Source organism: Dama dama, chromosome 25 (assembly GCF_033118175.1).
Source record: "Dama dama isolate Ldn47 chromosome 25, ASM3311817v1, whole genome shotgun sequence".
In the NCBI taxonomy this organism is placed as follows: domain Eukaryota; kingdom Metazoa; phylum Chordata; class Mammalia; order Artiodactyla; family Cervidae; genus Dama; species Dama dama.
Window position 1 is genome coordinate 28016625 of NC_083705.1, and position 22859 is coordinate 28039483.

Here is a 22859-nt window from a genome sequence, read left to right on the forward strand (position 1 = left end):
AAACTGAATGGTTGTCCAACAATGTGAATGTATGTAAGGCCATTGACCTGTGCACTAAAAAGGGTTAAACTGGTAACTTTTATGTTATGTATGTTTTACCATGATAAAAAAAATACTGTATCTTGACCTATACTTAGAGAGGGTCAAAATATATTTAGCAACTGGATATATAAAGATAATTTTTAAATACTTGAACTTAAATTGACATAGCCAATTCCTTCATTTTAAAGTAAAATCTATAGATTTCTAGCTTCAGAATGGTGGATAGATGACCTCCCCACCCATTGTTTTTTTCTAAAAATATCACCCAAATCAATAACATGAGTGAATTCCAAAAACAGGGATAGTACAGAGGTATGTATAATGTACACCCAACCACAGGTCTTAACTCTCTGGATAGTCAGCATACCCCACGTCTCTCCCCATGGAAGACAAGAGGTTTTGCAGTAATAGGCAGAGAGGCCGGGAAGGCTAGCTGTGCAAACTGTGTTTGGAGGATGCTACAAAAGTCTGCAAACTGACCATGCAGACCTCCATTTCCCTTCTCTTGCCCACATCAGACCACTAGCAGGATGACTTAATACCCATCCCTAGAAAAGACAAACCACCTCAGAGGGAAAAAAATCATACAGTGACATTTAGGGTGGTCAAATAAAATACCTGCTGGGCACCCAATCTCACTACAGCAAATTCCCCAGTGCACAAGCCTCACCCAGGCACTCGGAGCCTCCATCATCTTTCTAGGGCTCAACCTCATATGTGACCTCAGGTCAGGGATCAATGCAGGAGTTTGAGAATCCTACCCTCACCATTGATGAGCTATTTGCATGCATTTCTTTAATATCATTTAAATACTTAATTGAAATGAGGTTTAATTTACAGAGATACACGTAATTTGAGAATAATGAAGAACATGAAGAATGAAGAAGAGAGGGTTAGAATATAAAGGAAATACAACAGCACTTATGAAACTTTAAACAGCTTACTTGAGCCATACAATGCAGAGTGTTTTTTTCTTTTGATCCCATATTTTGAATTAGTACATAGTTCTGAGAGTTATTTACAAAGTACATATCCTGTCAACATTACTCATCCCAGGCAAAAGTGCTTATGCCAGTTTTAAAAACTAGTTTTCTGCACCTTTTGATTGACAATATAATTGGTTGACAAATGTTGAAATCTGTATTATCAGAGATCTCACATATTGTTACCTTTTAAAATAGTCATTTGTTAGTCAGGATTACTTAATGAGGTAATCAAAGTGCCATCTATTGTGGAGGTAACCGCAAGTGATTCTAGGACCATGGCTGAACATCTTACACACTTCACAGCTAACAGAGTCATGTATACCCTCATTGTAGTGTTTATGAGCCTAAAAACTAGAAATGAGGACAGTGAACTTAGACTGTTTAATCCTGGATATCTTGAAAATCTAGAATTTACTGGCAAATGGACAAGGAGTGAGGTGCTATCTTGTGATTTTGATTTAAATTTCCCTGATAATTAGGGATGTTGAACATCTTTTTATGTACCTACTGAGCATCTATATGTCTTGTTTTTTGCGAAAATGTCTGCTCAAGTCCTTTGCTCATTTATTAATCATATTATTTGGGTTCTTCTGCTATTGAGTTGTACGAATTTTATATGTATTTTAAATATTAATACTTTATCAGTTATGTGGCTTGCAAATATCTTCTCCATTACATAGGTTAAATTTTCAGTTTTGTGACATTGTGATTTATAAGAAACATACATTTGGTCATTCGGATGACCAGAATCTGTTTCCAATACAGATTAGGTCTTTTTCCACTGGTTCCTGGTTCACAGCTCTTAAAACCTTTGGAATTTCCTATGATAAGAATCATAAAAGCATCTTTTGTTATGCTAATGAGGTAACTTCTGGAAAGTCCGTAGGGAACTTAAAGAAGGGGACTAGTTGCTAGTGGAACCAACCAATCCTTTAGAAAGTTGGAACTTTCATTTTCACCCAGACTTCTGAGGGGGTTGGCTGGGAGAGAGGCTAGAGGTTGACTCAGTCCTCAAAGACCAGTGATTTAATCAGTTATGCCAGTAACAAAGAAGCCTCCATAAAAACTGGAAAGAATAGGATTGGTGAATATGGGGATATGGGGGCAGAGTGATGCACTAAGAAAGAGTGTGGAAGCTTTGTGTCCTTTCCCCATACCATGCCCTACATACCTTTTCCATCTGGCTGTTCCTGAGTTATATCCTTCTATCATAAACCAGTAATCTAGTGAGTACATGTGTTTCCTAAATTCTTGTTAGCATCTCTAGCAAATAAGGAGGGGATCATGGGAACCTCTGATTTATAGCCAATTTTTCAGTAATGCAAGTAACAACTTGGGTTTGCAACTGACATCTGTAGAGAGCAGGAGGGCGTCTCATGGGACTGAGCCCTTAATCTGTGAAATCTGATATTATCTCCAAGTGGATGGTGTCAGTATTGAGTTGAATTCTCTGACACCCTGCTGGTGGTGTCAGATAATTGTTTGTTGATATGGGAAACTGCATCTCCCCCCAGCCCCAAACACAGGTTACAGCTGGACAGCTGGAGAGCGGAGTGAAGGGAGTGAAAGTCACTCAGTCGTGTCCAACTCTTTGCGACCCCATGGACTATACATATACAGTCCATGGAATTCTCCAGGCCAGAATACTGGAGTGGGTAACTGTTCCCTTCTCCAGGGGATCTTTCCAACCTGGGAATCGAACCCAGGTCTCCCACATGGCAGGTGGATTCTTTACCAACTGAGCCACCAGGGAAGCCCATACACTTCGATGCAGAACCCAAAAGGATTTTGTTGATGATTTCCTTTGCTATGCAGAAATTTTTTAGCTTGATGTAAAAGATTCAGTGCAGTATCTATCAAAATTCCAACAGCATTCTCCACATAAATAAAAAAGACACTCCTACAATTCATATGGAACCCCCCCACACACATACACACACACACACACACACACACAAACCACAAATAGCCAAAGCAATTTTGAAATAGAAGGACAGAGCTAGAGGCATCACATTTCCTGATTTCAGACTATATTAAAAGGTTATAGTAATCAAAACAGTATCAGTTCACTTCAGTTCAGTTGCTCAGTCATGTCTGACTCTTTGTGACCCCATGAATTGCAGCATGCCAGGCCTCCCTGTCTATCACCAACTCCCAGAGTTTACTCAAACCCATGTCCATCAAGTTGGTGATGCCATCCAGCCATCTCATCCTCTGTTGCCCCTTCTCCTCCTGCCCCCAGTCCCTCCCAGCATCAGGGTCTTTTCCAATGAGTCAACTCTTCACATGAGGTGGCCAAAGTATTGGAGTTTCAACTTCAGCATCAGTCCTTCCAATGAACACCCAGGACCGATCTCCTTTAGGATGAACTGGTTGGATCTCCTTGCAATCCAAGGGACCCTCAAGAGTCTTCTCCAACACTACAGTTTAAAAGCATCAATTCTTCAGCACTCAGCTTTCTTCACAGTCCAACTCTCATATCCATACATGACCACTGGAAAAACCATAGGCTTGACTAGACAGACCTTTGTTAGCAAAGTAATGTCTCTGCTTTTTAATATGCTGTCTAGGTTGGTCATAACTTTCCTTCCAAGGAGTAAGCGTCTTTTAATTTCATGACTGCAAAACAGTATAGTACTGACATAAAAACAGACCCATAGAACAATGGAACAGAATAGAGTCTTGAGATTTCCCTAGTAATCCAGCGGCTAAGATTCTATGCTCACAATGCATGGGGTCCAGGTTCAATCCCTAATAAGGGAACTAGATACCCCTTGCTGCAACTAAAAGATCCTGCATGCTTCAACTAAGACCTGGCACACCCAAATAAATAAATGTTAAAACAAAAAAAGAATAGAGAACCCAGAAATAAACCCATGCATTTTTGGTCAATTAATTTTTAATAAAGGAGCCAAGAACATACACTGGGGGAAGGATAATTTCTTTAATAAATGATGTTGAGAAAACTGGATAACCACATACAAAATAATGAAATTGACCTGTACCTTACACTGGTCACAGAAATTTACCTGAAATGGATTAAAAACTTACAAGGCCTGAAACTTAACATTCCTAGAACAAAATAGGGAAAAACTCCTTGACATCGGTCCTGGCAGTGCATTTTTAGATATGACACCAAAAGCACAGGCATCAAAAGCAGAATTAGATGGGCAGGATTACATCAAAATCATGATAATTACTTTTCTAACCTGACATTTTACAAAAAAGGTAGGAAACCTGAAGGTCAGAAGCATTCAAAATATAATACTCTTGAGCTTTCCCTCAGAAGTTAAGGAACTTAACTCCAAGGAGGTTTATGCTTATAGAAAAGTCCTTGAATCCAAATGTATATAAGAGAAACAGCTCAAAATCTGCTACCGATTCCCCTCCAGATAAGGGCAATGCCACATGATTCCTCAATAAGTAGGAAATACTGTAAGAGTTCCAAGTGTCTTTTTCTTATTAAATACTTGAGTACAATGTAGAATGCCAGGAAACTTAGTAGCAACAAAATAACAAATCTGCGGCTCCATATTCATTCTTCCTACAAAGTTACTTGACCTATATGCAGTCCTGATTTTAAGCACATTTGACAGGCCTGTATATTTTGTTACATCATAACATGGTTCTCAAAAGTTGTGATCTGAAAATAAGAGTTTACTCAAAGGATGGAGGTTTGAAAGTGGGCACAGTATTTCAAAGTAATAACATCTGAAAAAAAAATCAAATTGTGTAGTAATTAACATACTGTCTAACTGTTAATGAACTTAACAGTTCATTCAGTTGGTTTCAGTTATTATTTTATGTTTAATGCTTGGCATTTGATAACTGTCCTTAGTCCCACAAATTGTGCTTGCCATTGAATAAAAGGGAGGTTTTAGGGTGTACCCAGTCTATTTCCCTGCAGTTGATGCTTTCCACAGGAGTGTTGCCCATATTGCCTCCTGACCACCATTAGTATGGGAGAGATTTTAGGTGATATTTGGATGCTTTTTTAAAAATTAACACTTTTATTGGGGGGAAATGCAATCAGCATATCACCCATTTAATCAAAGAAATACAAGCTTATTGTTTATGTTATTTAAGTTAAAAGAGAATGAGTCAGTGAAGAAAAACATCAAGTCATGATGGTGTGTGCATGGTATAGATGCCAGCAGGAAAGAACTTGTAGAGGTTGTGTCCAGATGCCTGAAGTTTAGGGAACATGATACCGCACAGTGGTTGGAATCAACCACATGTATACCGTTGGATGACCATGATGAACATAAATATCTGTGGTACAGTCCTTTGAAATGTTGCAGTGACAGTAGTCAAACAGAAGCCTATATAACACTACACAATTCAGTATATCAGGAAAATGCTGGAAACCATAGTAGCTTCTACATCAAATGCATGTTCTCCAATGCTAGAAATCATAGTAGCTTCTAGATCAAATGCATGTCCTCTAAAGCCCTCCAGACAAGGTCCACATGTTTCCTAAAGTCCCTAAATTCTCCCCAGATTCAGGCATCCTCATTGGCCATTGTGTACACCATCATATATTTGTGTACTAACAGGAATGTGTGTGGGAGGAAGCAGTGCAATATCCCTCCATTCTGAGGAGCTTTTCAGAGGAAATAATATGTGATACTCAATTTATAAAACATTATTTCAGAAATTACCCTATGGGGGGGGAAAATTCCTTAGACTGGAGAAAACACTGTAATATTGAACAAGTACTAATAGGGTTTTAAAAAATTGTGATCATTTTGTCACTACCTTAAAATCAGGGATAAGAGCAAAATTAAAAATTTCAATCTCTATGGCCTTGTACTACTGTGCTACTGTGTACTATTGTGCGTCTGTCTTTTTCTGTAATGTTAACCTTGATGGATGGATCTAAGAAGCTTCCAGTCTTGTGGCTTGTTGCATATGCTGTCAGATTCCCCACTATTTAACCTTGTTTTCTTTGGGGACATGGGTGATGTATTAGTCATTAAAGGACTGTTATATAGCGGACCTAACAAGTGGGTTAGGATTTTCAGAGATACATTCTTGGAATACGTGTAATGTTGAGTAGAACCCAGGATGGCACTAACCTAAAGAGATGAAGGATGTGTTTCTGACAGGGAAGGGAGTGCCAGTGAGCTAAGTAATCTCACTGGGACAGAAAGAGCTTTCTTGGGGATGGTAAAACAGAGGACTATTTTAGGAGAGTTTTTAATTTTTAGTTAACTTATTTCTAATTGGAGGATAATTGCTTTACAATATTGTGTTGGTTTCTGCTGTATATCAACCTAATCAGTCATAGGTATACGTATGTCCCCACCCTCTTGCACCTCTTCCCCATCTCCCACCCCTTCCCACCCCTCAAAGTTATCCCAGAGCACTGGGTTTGGGCTCCCAGTGTCATACGGCTATTTCAAGAGAGTTTAACCCTCAACATTCAGACATTTCATTTGTGATTACTGTTACTTTCTTTCTGAATTATCAACAAGAAGTTATTTGCTGGGCCTTACACGAAAGAGAACAGTACTTCAAATAAGTAATAGTAGTTAGTTACTTTCACTTGGTCTGGGGTTTTTTTTTTTCTTTTTTCTCTACATTAAAATTCCAAGAAAAAAAAGATAAACCTCTTTTCATAAGCCCCCTCCCTCCAAAGAGGGGAGTAGTTTCCCCAACTTTCTTTTGAATGTCTGAAAGTATGTGATTGGTCAACCTCCCTTAAAGTGCCAGCAACTGTTTAACGTGGGACAGAGCCAAGAATCTGTGAATGTCCCTGAACAGTCATAGGAAAACTGAAAAGCTTAAGGAGATATGGCCAGCAGTTTATTGGCATTTACCTGAAGTGGCCTGAGAGGAGACTAAATAATAAATGCACCTTGAAGTGTGACCGGGGAGGAGGAGGTGAAGGGTTTGCTGTAATAAGTAGCCAGAGGTCTGGCCAGATGCCTTACTACATTAATTTTCCAAGTCCTTTGGGTGGGTCACACTTGCGCTACAATATCCTGTCTGCAAATGCTAAATAAATACCAGGATCACGTCAGGCTAAAGAACCAACGTACTAACTAATGTCATTTAAGAAATCAGGATGCTTAAAGTATTTTTCACTTGATAATTCACATTCAAATTAACTGAAGTTGGCACACCCGGACAAATGTTAATATATATCCTAGTGGAAATGTTTAGAGGGATTGGGGAGGGAAGTCCAATCCTCTTCTCTTAGGAGCAATTTGAATTGTTTTGTTTGTTTTTTGTGGTTGTTAAAAAATTTTATTGGGGTATAGTTGATTTACAATGTTGTGTTAGTTTTATATGTACAACAAAGTAGTTCATTTACACACACATTCATTCTTTTACAGATTCTTTTCCCATATAAATTATTACAAAATACTGAGTAAAGTTCCCTGTGTTTTATACTAGTTATATATATACACATATATATATGTATATATATATAATCCATTGGTTATCCATTTTATACACAGTAGTGTGTTCAGTGAAAGTTGCTCAGTCGTGTCTGACTCAGACCTCATGGACTGTAGCCTGCCAGGCTCCTCTGTCCATGGAACTCTCTAGGCCAGAATATTGGAGTGGGTAGCCTTTCCTTTCTCCAGGGATCTTCCCAACCCAGGGATCGAACCCAGGTCTCCTGCACTGCAGGCAGATTCTTCACCATCTGAGCCACCAGGGAAGCCCAGTGTGTTTATGTTAATCCCAAACTCTTAATTTATCCCTCTCCCCTACATTTCCCCTTTGGTAACCATATGTTTGTTTTCAAAATGGATCAGTTTAGATTATGTCTACTATAACAAAAAATATTTTATTTCAGATATAGGAACTGGGGCAGGGGTTAGTTTTCATAATAAGAGATGTTGAGATATAAGCTTCATTCCTTACTGGAGAGCTGTTAGGAATTTGCAAACCCAGAATCTTGGTATATACATATAAATCAATGAAATTTGCATATGATTTTTTTAAAAAAAAGGTTTACAAAACATCCTTCAAGGAAACAGCCTCAGTACATGAAGCCACTTGTCCAGCAACATGACATTAGATTTTTCAATTTAAACATTGCAACCTGATGAAACGATGCCTGCTACATTCTGTTTAATTTTTAAGAGACAATTGTGTTTCTACAACCAACCCCAAAGCATGAAATTTCATTAAATGTGCCCAAAACGAACAGCTGCTAAGCCTCCCAAGTCCTCTCAACTTTACTGTTGACTAGAAATTTTAGTTTTCTGTGCCAGAATTTGAGAAAATGATTTTTTTTTTTTTTTTTTGAGAGTGGATAAACAAGTCTATAGTGAAGGGGTGTGTTCCTTATAAAGGTGCTCAGGGAATCTTACCTTGAATAACAAGAGACACCTCATTTCCCAGAGGAGGAAATAAGTTTCGAGATGTCTTCTGTCTGTTTGGCTGGTTTACACTTCTCTCTGGCGCTGATCTGCAAAGAAGTTTTGTAAATTTCAGCAATTGACTAGACCCGCTGGGCGCCGGGTCGTTTTTTTTTTTTTTTTCCTCTCTCTCACTTCCCTGCGATGTTTTGAACTGCCTTCCTACAGACGTCATACAGCCCTTGAGGAATAGTTTCTGCCTGGTGAGATTGAATGATAGTTCTCATTCACAAAGGCATGGAGTCAGATTCTAAGCAGGGGACACAGCGGAAATTACGTTCGCAGGTACAACAGTGAGCCCAACTCAAGTGTGGAGAGCTTTGTTCCCTCTCTGACTTCTTGGCTCCCCCAAGAGGAGTGTTTTTCTGTGGTCGCACTGAAATGGAACTTCCCTGACAGCTCTCTGGTGTCGTTACCGTACCTCGCGGTCAATTTTGTTTCCTTTCTCTCTAACCTGAGCACTTTGAGACGGTCGGAAACCTTTAATCCTGGTATTGTGGAAATGCAAAAAAGATGTGATCAAGTGGCTCTTTCACTCTGTTGGTTACCCTTGTGACCAGATGAAGAATAGATTGAAAATCCAGTTCCTCCCTTGGCAGTGCAAAACAGAAAACAAACTGTCACTTCCGAACAGCCTGGTGATGGAGTAAATTCAGTATGAGAGAGGAAAAAGCTTCTGTGTCTTAGAAACCTCTCTCTGTTCCGGACTGGGGGCAGAAATTGGATTCCGGGAAATTTCTTCAAACAACCTCCTTTGGAAATGGAATATATTTAAAGCCATCTTTGTAGAAACACAGCTGAAATGTATTAATCAGAATTCTTGAAGAGGTTTTTTTTTTTTTTCTTTTTCCTCCAAAATGAGTATTATCATGAAGCCAAGATCCCGGTCTACAAGTTCCCTGAGGACTTCAGAGGGAGTGTGGTAACGTGCTTTTCTCTCCTGCTTCTCCCCTTCTTTCATTTAAAGATTGACGTAATAGTGGAGTATTTAGTAATTGCTGACGAGGCTCAAGAGTTAGGTATGATGTTAGGGCTTTGTAAGAAAGAGCACAGTGTTGGTGACACTTTCACTTTATTTTGTTGCTCGATTTTGTTTGCTCTAAACACAAGGGTGCTCACACTTTCTTTTAAACTCCTCATGGACCATAGCAGTTCATCTGGTGACAAGTTTTAGAAGAGGAAGGAAACTTGCAAAAACATTGGAAGTTTAGAAAATGAAAACTTATCATTTTTCACTGTCTGATCTGCCTGCATGTTTTCTTATCTCTCTTGCCTGATAGACAAGCAGGCTAGTAGTTAATGATCTTTGCTGCAGTCTTTAGAAGTAGTACTTTACTTTCAGCACACGAGTATTAAAATAGTTAACAATGCTTTACATTTTAATCATATAACCAACTTGAATTCAATTATATGACTAAATGTATTCAAGTTGCTTATCATTCAGGAATCTCCTATTTTATTTTGTCAATATAATGTTCCCTGATAATTATGTGGGGGTTTTGGGGTAACTTTAGTGTTTTCATCTTAATAAAAAGTATATTAACTTCAATTTATTCTAATATTTAGTTCTACTATTTCTTCAGTATTTGATATGGCCATATGCACGTGGTCCTTAAGGAATAGTTTCTCAATAAGTAACTTTTGTGTCTAATACAGCTATTTACAAAAATTATTTTTATGGCTGTTTCAGAGGTTAATTTTATTTTGTTTATCTTAGTGATTGATTGTAAATATATAAATAAGCTCATCTTTTTGAAACGGAAAAAATCCTTCAGACAGGAGAATTAAAAGCAATGAGTGAAGGCAGGTGTTGAGGAAAGGCCGAAAGCAGGCAGGTAAGATGCACTACATATAATTATTTGAGCAGGCAGACACACAAATAAATACTTAGATTATTTGTATAGGGAATTCAGCCCACATTTATGAGATTGGGTTATCATTTGCTGTTATTGTACTGCTGTTTTGTAGGAGACTAGAATCAAGAATTGTCCTGCAGTGGTATTTCTGTGAGTTTTAATAAACTATAGATGCAATCTGATCTCATATCAATTTTGATTTTTTTTTTAAATAAATGAATACATGTAATAAATTCCTCCTTGAGTTTATTTAAAGAAAAGATTGCATCTGCAACTAAATTTGTATGGCTCTTTTATGCCAAATAATAAATATTGGGAAATACTTAGAATCCTTTTATTAGTTGCCATAACTAATGTAAATCTCCAATATAAATGGGTAATCAGAATTTATAAGTGAATTTTATTCACTTGTGATTTCTGTCCTGCCTGTGTGAAAACAGGCTCTTACGCGTGAATAAATAGTATTTAACCAACCTATTTGCTGTTTTTGTCTAAAACGCCAGGAGACTTAGTTCTAAATTTAGGATCCAATCAATCAGCAACACAGTGCATTTCAGTGTCAGTAACATCGACATCCTTTACTCCTCTGAGGTTATCATAGTCTATTTTTATCCGCAACTATTCTATTTTATTGTTCTGTGTTACCTAAGGTCATAAATAAATAGGGCCACAGTTCAAAGTATATGTTTTAAAATATTGATTTATGAATGTGTATATTGTTCCATTTAATTTTAAATAGTTTGAGTAGTGTTTGGTTTAGATAGTGTTTATGTAAGAAGTAAATGTCTCTGTTTGTGCTAATGATCCCTGATGGCACTCTGTGGAAACCTCCCTCTTACCTCTGTCTTATTAATAATGTAACTGTTTGGGTATATCACTGCTGTCTCTGAATCATTGATCTGAGGTTGTAATCACTATAGTTATAGTTTAACTGTTTTATTATCCTTTATCCTTCAATTTCTATATAACACATATATTTATATTTTTAAATAGAAGAAAATCAACATAGATTATAGACTAGGTGTAGAGAGGAAACACATGTGTGTATATGTGTACATACAGACACATAGAGAGAGATGTTTACTTGATTAACAAAAAAAGCAGCCCTTCCTCTCCCTGTCCCTCTGTACATACGTGCCCCCGAGAATTCAGTAGGATGGTGTCCTCTCAACCCCCACCCGTACCCTCTTTCCTTTTCAGAAACCAAAACCTACCTCATCCTCTTAACAACTGACTTCCCGCTAGAGAGACCAAGTAAATATTCCCTTTTCAGATGATTTTATTTCATTCTGTGCTTGAGAATACTTTCTTTTGGGAGAATCATCTTTTGCCTCAACTATCTTAATGCTACTTATATAAATCTTGTCTGTTCCATTGCCCCCTTTTTACTAAGGCTGTCTATTTTCTCTTTGGATGCTTCCGGACAGTTTGCTAGTTGCCTTTTGCAAGAACCCAGTGCTTCAGATTAATTTTCCTTTGCTTTTTTCCTGTTTCTTTCCAACTACTACCATAAAAAAACAATCTACACAAACTTGTTATTTACAGCCCTGACTGAATCCCTTTGAGATACTCACATTTTAAAAGAGAATTTCATGACAAACTCCTAATGATATTATATACCCTTCCTTCTGGTTCATCTGCTTAAAAAACAAGCCTTACTTATAGTTAAAATTCTATTAATTTCTAAAACTAAGATAAAAATAATCTTGAGGTTGATCTGTTTCCTTATTATATTTTAAATATATATAAAGTATTATATAATAAGGTTCTATATTAGGTTGCTTTTATTTTTTCAATAGGTATATTTATTGACTACCTACTCTGTGCCAGGTTCTAAAAGAATTTAATTGTGGTATTAATCCTTTTGCAGTCTTTTAAATATCTGCTAGAAATTGATAAAAAACATGATCTATTATGTTTTCTTCTGCTCATACAGTTAATAAAACTAGCAGCATCATTGATTTTGCCTTTCCGTTTCAGTCATTTTGGTAGTAATAGTGCACCTTTACATTCTCTATGAGAAAACAAAGAGACAGTTACAGATCCATAAATATTTTAATTTCACATGTCTTCAATTTAGATATAGTCAGCAGCTATATATTATAATAAAATTGTGATTCTATAGCATTTTACCACTTACAAATGTATCCCAGAGATAGTTCTCCTTAATCTAACCAAGACTTATGTAATTGAATTTAAGTGAAAAATAATTATCCTTACAAATATAAATATAGAAAACTTTGATCAATAAAACTGGACTTTGTTCTTTCCTGCTGTTCATTATTTGGCATATATACTTGTGATATTTAAGATTGTTCATTGTGTAATCTGATGGTGGGAAGATGCTATTGTCTAAGATATGACTGTGAGTCTTTTTATAAAGTAAGTTTTGAAGCAGATTATTAAATATGTAAAAATTTTACTTAGGTTTATAGACATAGAAAATAAGCCTGGAAGGCTGTTTTCTAAGCCTTTAGTAGTGGTTACCTTCTAGGGTAAAAATGGCCAGAATGGAGGCAGGGTGATTTTCACTCTTCTGAATATATAGTCTTTTACTATATTATATGAACTTTTTCATCAAGGAATTATGATATATGAAAGTTTAAATATATTAAAAATATAACTACCATGTGCATTAGCAAACTCATCTTTATATGTGTAGCCATCTGTATATCTGGTAAACAATAATTTTCTCAGTGTCCAAAATATGGCAAATAAGCATTTCAGTAGTGAGCAGATGTAACTTTCTAAAAAACATTCCTTCTCAGATCAATAAATTATTGTTCTTTTCTATTAACTCTATTCTCCTAAGTTTATAAAAGTTCAGGCTGACTGAGAATTCTTATTTTGGCTTCATGATCATAGTAAAACTACTACTTTTCTAACTGAAAATAAAAAGATGTAATGATAGTAATATTTTGGAGGGAAAATCACTTTTAACACCTGCTATCCTAGCCTCAACTATTCTCTCTCTTTTTTTTTTTTTATTACGTAACTTACTTATCTTGAACTATTGTAAATATTAGTTCTGTGCTCCACTGTATCATGTATTTTTCTAATAATAATATTTCTAGTTTTCATTTTATCGAGTGTCTCTTATGAATGATAACTCTGTGGAAAATTTTACATATAGTATCTTGTTTAGTTCTTGTAATAATGTTGAAAGGAAGGAGTTGTGAATCCATATTTTACAGATGAAGAAATGAACCTAAGAGATAAAATAACTTGAACAAGGCACTTTAATTGCTAGGGAGTGCTGAGGTTCAATCCCATGCCTGTCTGCTTCAGAGGCAGTGATCTGTTTCTTTGGGCTTCCCTGGTAGCTCAGTAAGTAAAGAATCGCCTGCAGTGCAGGAGACCTGAGATTCCCTGGAGAAGTCCAGGATTCTTGCCTGGGAAATCCCACGGATGGATGAGTCTGGCGGGCTACAGTCTACGGGGTTGCAAAGTGTCGGAGGTGACTGAGCGATTAGATCACTCCCACCACTATTTATATAAGTATCACTTGATGACTGTCACATTATCTATCTTGTGAATATAGCAAATGCACTAAAATATTTGGTTAGCTATTGGGTGACTGAAAAGATATATTGGAAGTTGACCTTCTGGGGTATGATAGCCTATAAAGTTCCCTAATAGCTCAGTTGGTAGAGAACCCGCCTGCAATGCAGGAGACCCCGGTTCAATTCCTGGGTGGGGAAGATCCGCTAGAGAAGGGAAAGTCTACCCATTCCAGTATTCTTGGGCTTCCCTTGTGGCTCAGCCTGTAAAGAATCCACCTGCAATGCAGGAGATCTGGTTTCGATCCCTGGGTTGGGAAGATCCCCTGGAGAAGGGAAAGACTACCCTCTCCAGTATTCTGGCCTGGGGAATTCCATGGACTGTATGGTCTATGGGGTCACAAAGGGTCGGACACTACTGAGCGACTTTCACTTTCAAAGTTTAATACTGATGTTGGGCACTGAAAAATAACTATTTGAAAGGGTTTTGTGATTATTCTCTACTAGTAGCAAATAAAGTTATCTATTCCCTATTGTAGGAAAGTAAAGAGCAAAAGTCAGTGCTTCTCAGTTCTAATAGATCATCTTTCCAATTTTGTTAGAAAGTCTTACTTTGTTCTCTGTAAGATCTGTAAGGCTTCGGGTAAGAAACAAGTTCCCAGACTTTGTATGAAGTTTCATAATGTTTTAACTCAGCTTTAAAAAAGGTACAAAATCTTCCTTCCTGTATCTTTTATCTTACAAGGTTTTGCAAATGGGAAAACAAATGGAACTTGCATAATTTCTGCCTGTCCAGTTATACAATGTGACTGGACTTAGGGAAGTGACTATTTTCAAGATTGGTTCAGAGCTTTGATGCAATAAACCTTTTTGATCCCATTTTCTAAGTTTGTATCAAATCTGGTGATATAGACCTAGAGATAATCCCAGATCTAGAGATAAGCAGCTTTTAGGAAAAGTGGTTAAAATAGCTTGACTATTATTTAAAACATTATATTAATGCCAGGGAAGCACAGAATGGATCACAGATACTCTTTAAAGTCATAAATTATGAAATTCTAATTCTCAGCTCTCTAAATGCCTTGCTCTGCAGTCAAGTTTGGACTAAACTAGGACGTCTTTTAGAAGAATGTAGAATACAGAGAATTCCAGAACCTGTAGATACAGTTCTTAGCATAACAGAGGAAATATGAATGTTATGCCTTTATTATCTACCTTCAGCCTTCCTAGGCAGTTGGCTCTCTTAGGAGCATCCTGGGTGATGGGTGAGGATGTGAATTGGGGAAACTAAGCTAAGGTGCTCTTCAGAATAACAGTGAGAAACAATAAGGGGAAGATTATGGGAAAGATCTGAAGAAGTGGCTAGAGAAATAAGAGGGAAGGTCAGAGGGGAGGCTGGAAGGACCTCAGCCCATTTTGAACCAGACACTCACCATCTGGCGCCCTGCCCTGTTTAATCACATTGCCACCTTCTGGCAGCAGCTCTAGTAATGAACTTGCGTGTTTTTTATTTGTTCGTTTCTCCCCTTCATCTCAGGACTAAAAACTTCTGCCAGAGGATAAGGAAAGTCGACTTGAAGTCTTCCCATTTCTCTGTTATGTGAGGGAGAACAAGAAATTAGAAAATTGGAAACCAGGTGTAGAATATATGCACACTGAGATGACAATTTCCGAAACTTCCTTACTGGAGAAGTTTTGATATTTTACAGCCCGCACAGTTCAGACGTTTTGTTTATAGCTAATACTAATCTTCCTTGCTTAAATTTTAACCTGTTTCTTCCTAGTTATCAGGGTAGTGAATCAGTAGATAAGAAGATTCTCCTTTATGGAGTGAAGTGACTAGTAAGTGACTTTGTGGTCTTTTTTCATCTTATGTGCTCAATTGGCGTCCAACTCTTTGTGACCTCACGGACGGTAGCCTGCCAAGTTCTTCTGTCCATGGGATTCCCCAGGCAAGAATACTGGAGTGGGTTACCATTTCCTTCTCCATTTCATTTCATAGTGCAAAATACTCATTTTGAATTGTAAAGGGGATGGTCCCAGTGTGACTTGTTAAAAGAAATGTTCTATAAAACATAGTTTCAATGTGTAATTGTTTTCAAGCTTCATGCAAAAGAGTGTTCCCATTGTGCCTGATTCTCTGTCCTGTTTAAAATACATTCAAGATGAGAAATTCAACTTTCTAAAATGAATATGTATGAAATGTTCTTGTATATATGGAATACAGAAAATAACAATTCCTGACATCTGTGATTTCACTTCATTGCAATGTGGTACAGAATTTCTTCTTTGTGTCAAGGGCTTTATATGACTGAAACTATTCTAGTTAGGATAAATTCCTGCAAAATGTGTCAGCTTTTAACTAATGGCATTCTGGCAGGCAGGCAACCACTGCTATAACATATCCTCTGGAACAGCAGGTAACTCTGATTGGCAGCTGGATTACCAGCTAGCTGGGCCAGTAGCCCCTAAGTCTCCAGTGGTAACCAAAGTGGTGACCATTGTAATGATATGTATGTGTGTGTTCATGCTCAGTCATGTCTGATTCTTCGTGACCCCATGGACTGTAGCCCACCGGGCTCCTTTGTTGATGGTATTCACCTTGTAAGAATGCTGGAGTGGGTTGCCATTTCCTCCTCCAGAGGATCTTCCCAACCCCGGGATTGAACCCACATAAAAGATATACAATGTTGAGCACCTACTAGTTGTCAGACACTGGACTTGGTGCTGTACATGATTTAGTTCATTTTATCTTCATAATTACAGGAGATAAAACTTGTAAATCACAGAAAATATGGTCTAATTCTAAACCCCATGTTTTTTGTGGTGGTGGTATTGTTCTTGTTCTTGTTTTATTCACTTTTCTTCACTATCTCCACTGCTTTGGTCACCCATGATTCTGCCTCCTAGTATTGCAAAAGTGGTCAGTAGGCTGATGCTCTATGCCTTTCCTTTCTATCCTAGATTGTTACAAGGTTCTCTTTTTAATCATGTACAGCTCAAGAACAAATACCTTTTGTATTTGTCTGCCTTCTTTCTCAAGGTGTGCAACAAGTGTTCTACCGTGGACCATAGAGATGGATGGGGACGTGGAAAATGGACTTTGGCCCAACTTCTTTCTCTAGAAATCTAGCTAGTTCTTGATACATTCAGTTTATTGACCCTCTCCCCCAATCTGACTATAAATTGCACTGTTTTCTTCCTCTCTGGCATTTGACCAGCAAGTAGAACCATAAACTCTTGGAAATGAATAGGACCACAGAAAATAACCTATAATCTGATTCTCCCCACCCTGACCCCATTTTTGGAAGTGGAAAAGTTTTGCTGGTCTTTAACATTTCCAGTCAAGTAAGGTCAAGAAAACGGTTAGAAACAATGTCAGTGTTTTTGTGGCAACAGATTTTGTTGGAGAAATATTTTTCTTAAAACTCAAAGTTTGAAGTAAAATAGAGAGCTAAAACTTTGTCAGGCAAATTCGTGCAAGTATTTCCATTTATAATTTGTATGGTACTTTAATGTAATTCTTAAATTTATGTCTGTGAAGTTAGCTAATATCATGATAATTCTGTCACAACTTCAAAGTTGGATTGAAGGAATATGTATGCAGAGGTATGGAGGTTGAGGTCTCCATGATCTCTGGAAGAAAATTCAAGATAGTGCTTTGTCCAGAGACCTCCGCAGGTAACTAAACTCTGATCAGTAACATTTTTTGGAAGTCACATAGCTTATTAAATTGCTAAAATTCGTGTGTTGAAATTGTAGCTTTACTCTTCTCTCTTCTCCAAAACATAGTCTCACTGAAATAAAAATCATGGTAATTGCTATTTACTGAGTGCTTCTGTGACAGATATCAGGCTGTGCGTTTGAAAAGAAGTATCCTATCAAGTCTCATCATAAATCCTGTGAGGCACACATTATTATTATTCCTCATTTTCTAGACTAGTGAGGCAAACTTACCTAAGATTGCATGGTAAATAAGAGAATTTCATGGATTCACATACTTTTAAAAATTATTAAATTTTTCTTTTTTTTGGCCACGCTGTGTAGCATGTGGGATCTTAGTCCCCTGACCAGTGATCGAACCTGTATCCCCTGCCTCGGAAGTGCCAGGGAATTCCCATGTTACCTTTAGTAGTGATACATATGTAAATATGTCAGATAAGTTAATTAACTTAATTAAAATTAATTAAAGTCCTTAGCACAGTAGCTGATTCCTTGTATCAGGAAATGTTAGCTTGTATTATGCATTTTTCAAGTTTGTATATTATTGGGGCTTTTTAAATAATCAAGAACTATAGGGTGAAACTGATTCAGTCTATAAGAGCTTATTTTCTGTGAGACAGTCTTCTTGGGACCCCTCAAACTGAGACTTTATACAAAGTTAGGTGTTCTGGATAAATCACACTGTGCTCCAAAGATCTACTTCTGTTCAGGTGGGTCAAAGAATAAATGCTATAGAGAAGGTAGCAGAGCAAGAAGTGATCAGTTGGAAGCTAAAATGCTTCTGATTTAGTTTAAAAATAGGTCAGAATCCTATAGGACAGCAGTCCCAGGCAGTGGGTTAATCTCACAAGAAGGGCTGGAAGCCCAGACCTTAACTTTAGATTGTTGTTGTTTGGTCAGTAAGTCTGACTCTTTGTGACCCCATGGGCTGCAACATGCCAGGCTCCTCTGTCCTCTGCTAACTCCTGGAGTTTGCTCAAACTCATGTCCATTGAGTCAGCAATGCTTTGTAACCATCTCATCCTATGCTGCCCACTTGTCCTTTTGCCTTCAGTCTTTCCCAGCATCAGGGTTTTTTCCAGTGCGTTGGCTCTTCACATCAGGTGGCCAAAGTATCAGGAGCTTCAGCTTCAGTCTCAGTCCTTCTAATGAATATTCAGGGTTGATTTCCTTTAAGATTGACTGGTTTGATTTCCTTGAAGTCCAATGGACTCTCAAGAGTTCTCCAGCACCACAGTTCAGAAGCATTAATTCTTCAGTGCTCAACCTTCTTTATGGTCCAACTCTCACATCCATACATGATTACTGGAAAAACCATAGCTTTGACTATGCAGACCTTTGTTGGCAAAGTGATATCTCTGCTTTTTTTAATATACTGTCTAGGTTTGTCATAGCTTACCTTCTAAGGAGCAAGCATCTTTTAAATTTGACGGCTGCAGTCACCATCTGCAGTGATTTTGGAGACCAAGAAAATAAAATCTATCACTCTTTCCACTTTTTCCGCATCTATTTGCCATGAAGTGATGGGACAGGATGCCATGATCTTGTTTTATTATTTTTCTTTAATGCTGAATTTCAAGCTGGCTTTTTCACTCTTCAGTGGCTCTTTAGTTCATCTTCACTTTCTGCCACCTGGTGGTTCAGTCTTACTGTACCTCACTGCCAGGCCTTGCCTGTCTTTCCAGATCCCCTGCTCCTCTAGTCCTGACATGCCTTCTGGGTTGTGTAATATACAGATTGTTATCTCCATGGCCTGAGTCTCCTCATCCTTAGCAGGTCCCAGACTGGGAGGACTCCTGTTTATTTTTACTCTGCCAGTCTAGCATAGCACGAGCCTCTTTCTCCATCTAGAAAGACAGCATGCAAAAAAGGGAATTTGGTTAGATTAGTTCCTGTGGCCCAGAGTATAGTTTCAGGATGAGCTGAAGAGCACAGGGGCTGGAAATGTAGAAAATGCAGTGGTTTAGTGAGAGCAACCAATTAGTATTCCACTGTCTCTGCTATCTACTTATTTTAATATGAGTAGTTACCGATAAAAAAAAAGTGTAAAAGCTTTACTTTGTTATAATTAACAACTGTTCCTTGGGCTAAAAGGTGTGATTGAGGGTGGGGCTCACCACCTTGAGGGAAAAAATTGGGTCACTAAAGATTCCCTGAATCTCTGCTTGAGAAAAATAGTCCCGATTGTTTATCTGAGTCCTGTTGTTAAAATTGCGTCTAATTGTATATGAATCAGAAAGTGTTTCCATGGTAATGTAAAACACAAAAATATCAGCAGACTTACTGTTAGCAAACATCCCTTTGTGAGTGTTTTTATAATTGGGAAAATCATTTTACATACGTAGCTGTGAAATTATACCCTGACTTAGAAATACACATGAACTGTGTCTTTAATTGTTAATGTCTTTCACATGTAAATAACAAAGGAACTAGACAATCCTCTTTGTTTAAAACCAAGATGGCTAATCATATTCATCTGTGGCCCATTAGTAGTAGCCACGTGGAATAGTACTGGGAGCTGCACTGAGATTCAGAAAAAGTGCTGCCAACTTTTTGGTGATGCCACCAAAGAGAAGAGGGATGTCATGGGGCTGCGTGCCACTTTAGGTGGCCCTGATGGTCTCAAAATAATTCTTTACATTTTGACTCTGCCATTAAATTTGCACAAAAATTAAGTTGTAGCAAAAGCAGTATTTATATATCCATACAAATGTGTGTGTGTATTTTTTAGAAACTTTGATATGTTTTTGTCGTTTGTCACCTGTGAAGAACATGTGTACATGTCCTAAACCATAGCTACTCTTTTTGGATGTTGCAAACCAGAAAAAAAAGAAAAATTAATAATTCCTATTATCAGTGGCCACCCTTATAATCACCACCTTGATTAAAAATAATTCTACCAGCAATTCTAAAGCTACCTTTGTGCCCCTTTTAACTACTGCCCACCAGCACGAAGTGTAACAACTATCCTGATTTCAAAAAAATCACAGAATACAATTTTCTACTTCTGAGTTTTATATAAAATGAATGAATACAGTTTGTACGGTTTTGTGGCTGGTGGGTTTTATTTTCCCTGCCAATTGATATTTGAAAGTTTATCCCATGTTGATGTAGTTGTATGTAGTCCATTCATTTCTCACTAATATACAGTTAGGCACATTTTTGTTTGTAATATAAATTCAGGGTAAAAAATATGCTAATTGTTTAGGTCACAGTTTGGTGTATAGGACCATCAGTTCAATTCAAAACTGTTGTTAATTTATAGTAATCATTTGAATACAATTTCACGTGCAAGCTGTTGCTTAGCTTCACCCTCAGTGGGCGTTTCTTCTGAGAAGCCTTCCTGGCCTTCCCATTCAGTATTAAGATGTTCTCTGTGTTCATAGGAGACCTGGTCCATTTCTCTAGCAAAGCACTTGAAGCATGGCAACAACTGACTGCTGTCTTGCCTGCCTGTCCTCAGGGACTGTGAATGGGTTGTAGGGTAGACTGGGTTTTTTCATCTTTGTACCTGGGTACCCAGCACAGTGCCTATCCCATCAGCAGGATTGCGCATCTGTCTGTTGCATGTGGAGAGAACAAGGAGTGTGTTACATCACCAGGAAAATGTCCCAATCTGTATTTATGTTTAATCTTATTTTAATAGATGGCACTCTGCTAAGAATTGTACTGACTTGTGAAGGCAGAAGTACTCCCTGTGACAAAGAATTGTAAAGTATCAGATCAGAGAGGTTGTTTGCCTGTTTTCCTGTGGGTTTTACCCTTAGTTTCCCAACTTCATTGGTAACTATGTTACCAAGGAGAAGTCTCAACACTTCTCCTTGTTCCCTCAGGAGTCTCCTGTCTATTAATAGAATCTACCTTCCCAGTTTTCCTCAACATCTCTCTTTGCCTGAGTGACCCATCTCCGGACCATCAACTAACCATGAATGGCGTGTGTAGATGCTAATGTGTGCTGTGCAGGTTCATCACCCAGTTGACACATAGTTGACTTTCTCTAACTCTTTATCAATTCCCTGCTCTCTTCATCTGAGAGACCTGCTTGGGGCAAGGACCACAACCACTGCTTCAGGCTCACTTCAGCTTCATTGTCAGCCTTTTGAAGCCAAACATAGCCACCTCATCAGACAGACTCCGTGGCTGGGATGTTAAATCAGGGGCCAAGTGTGGCCTAGAGCCCTAACCTCTGGCCTCCAGAGTCTGGGTGAGCATTCCTTCCTGGATTGTGCACTTTTCCCACTATTAAGTTGCTTTTAGCTTTACCACATTTCTAGACTTAAATTTTTCGGAATGCTAAGAAATTAAGTCTTAATCCTTAATAATTGAGGATTTGTTTTTAGTGTGGTACAAAATCATTTTCTAGCCACTTGACCATGAAATCTGATTCTATAGCTTAAAATGTACTGTTCTTAAAGGAGCGTTTTATTTCTGTAGCTCTTTTACTAGTTGCAAAAGTAAAAGTATATTTTTCATTGCTTCACTTAACAATGTTTAACTCAGTTCGGCACCCTGATGGGTCTTAGAGAGACATTGATGAAATATTAGCCCTCACCTTCATAAAATTTCCAATCCAGTGACTTTCTAAAGTATTCCTGTGGGGCAGAAGATTCTTACTCTTACAGTCTTCTATATCCCTAGGATTTTTTTGCTTTCATGATAAAAATACATTTGTAGTTTAAAAGTGAGTGGCTCAGTTGCTCTCAAAAATCAGGCAGTGAACAGAATAATTTAAAAACCTGACTACTTGAATTTAGGGTGTGGTAATATGAAATAAATATGGGATATTTGATTTTTTAAAACCAAAATATTTTCCCTGAGATTAGAGGGATATTTTTATTCTAGGCAAATTGCTTATTTAATCACCACCTAACAAGGCTGTGTCAGCCAAATTAAATGTTTAAGTTCATTTTATTTAAATAAGCTTTAGAACCAGCAGATTTCTCTCTGATTTAGATGAATTTAGCGTTTAATTTTTCAAACAGAAAGCATATAAACTAGGAAATTTTAATGTATGTGGAGGAAGAGAACATGAGAAGGGAAATCAGATAAATAGAAAAAAATGAAGTTTAAACAAAAATAACTCATATTGACATTTGACATAATTTATCTTATTACCAAAATATCTGTCTTCACAGGTGATCTGCAGGAGATTTCGTTTTTATAGTACCTAGCTAATTTTTTTTAAATGTTTGAGGACTCTGTTTCACATTAGTGAAAATGAAGGAAAATAAGCTTAATGGCAGCTACTAGTTTGCTTGCCAGCACTGAGTAAAATAAACTAATTTTACTATTACCATGGTTGAGTGCAGTTATATTCCTTTAAACATCTTACGTAATCCATGGCTTTAACTGCATTAATCTAAATAAGGTCAT

At 37.5% G+C, this 22859-nt stretch overlaps 1 protein-coding gene across 3 annotated transcripts in view; it reads left to right on the forward strand.

Annotated features, from left to right (window-relative positions):
- PDE4D (phosphodiesterase 4D) overlaps window positions 1-22859 on the forward strand; it is an 801730-nt gene that overhangs the window by 499206 nt on the left and 279665 nt on the right. Inside the window, exon 1 of one of the 3 annotated variants that reach the window (XM_061129752.1) lies at window positions 8573-9329. The exons of the other annotated variants lie outside the window; for them this stretch is intronic. Coding sequence (XP_060985735.1) covers window positions 9265-9329 — 65 coding nt within the window. The 5' untranslated portion in view covers window positions 8573-9264. Of the gene's footprint in view, window positions 1-8572; window positions 9330-22859 lie in introns of those variants that run through there. 3 annotated transcript variants of the gene reach the window in all.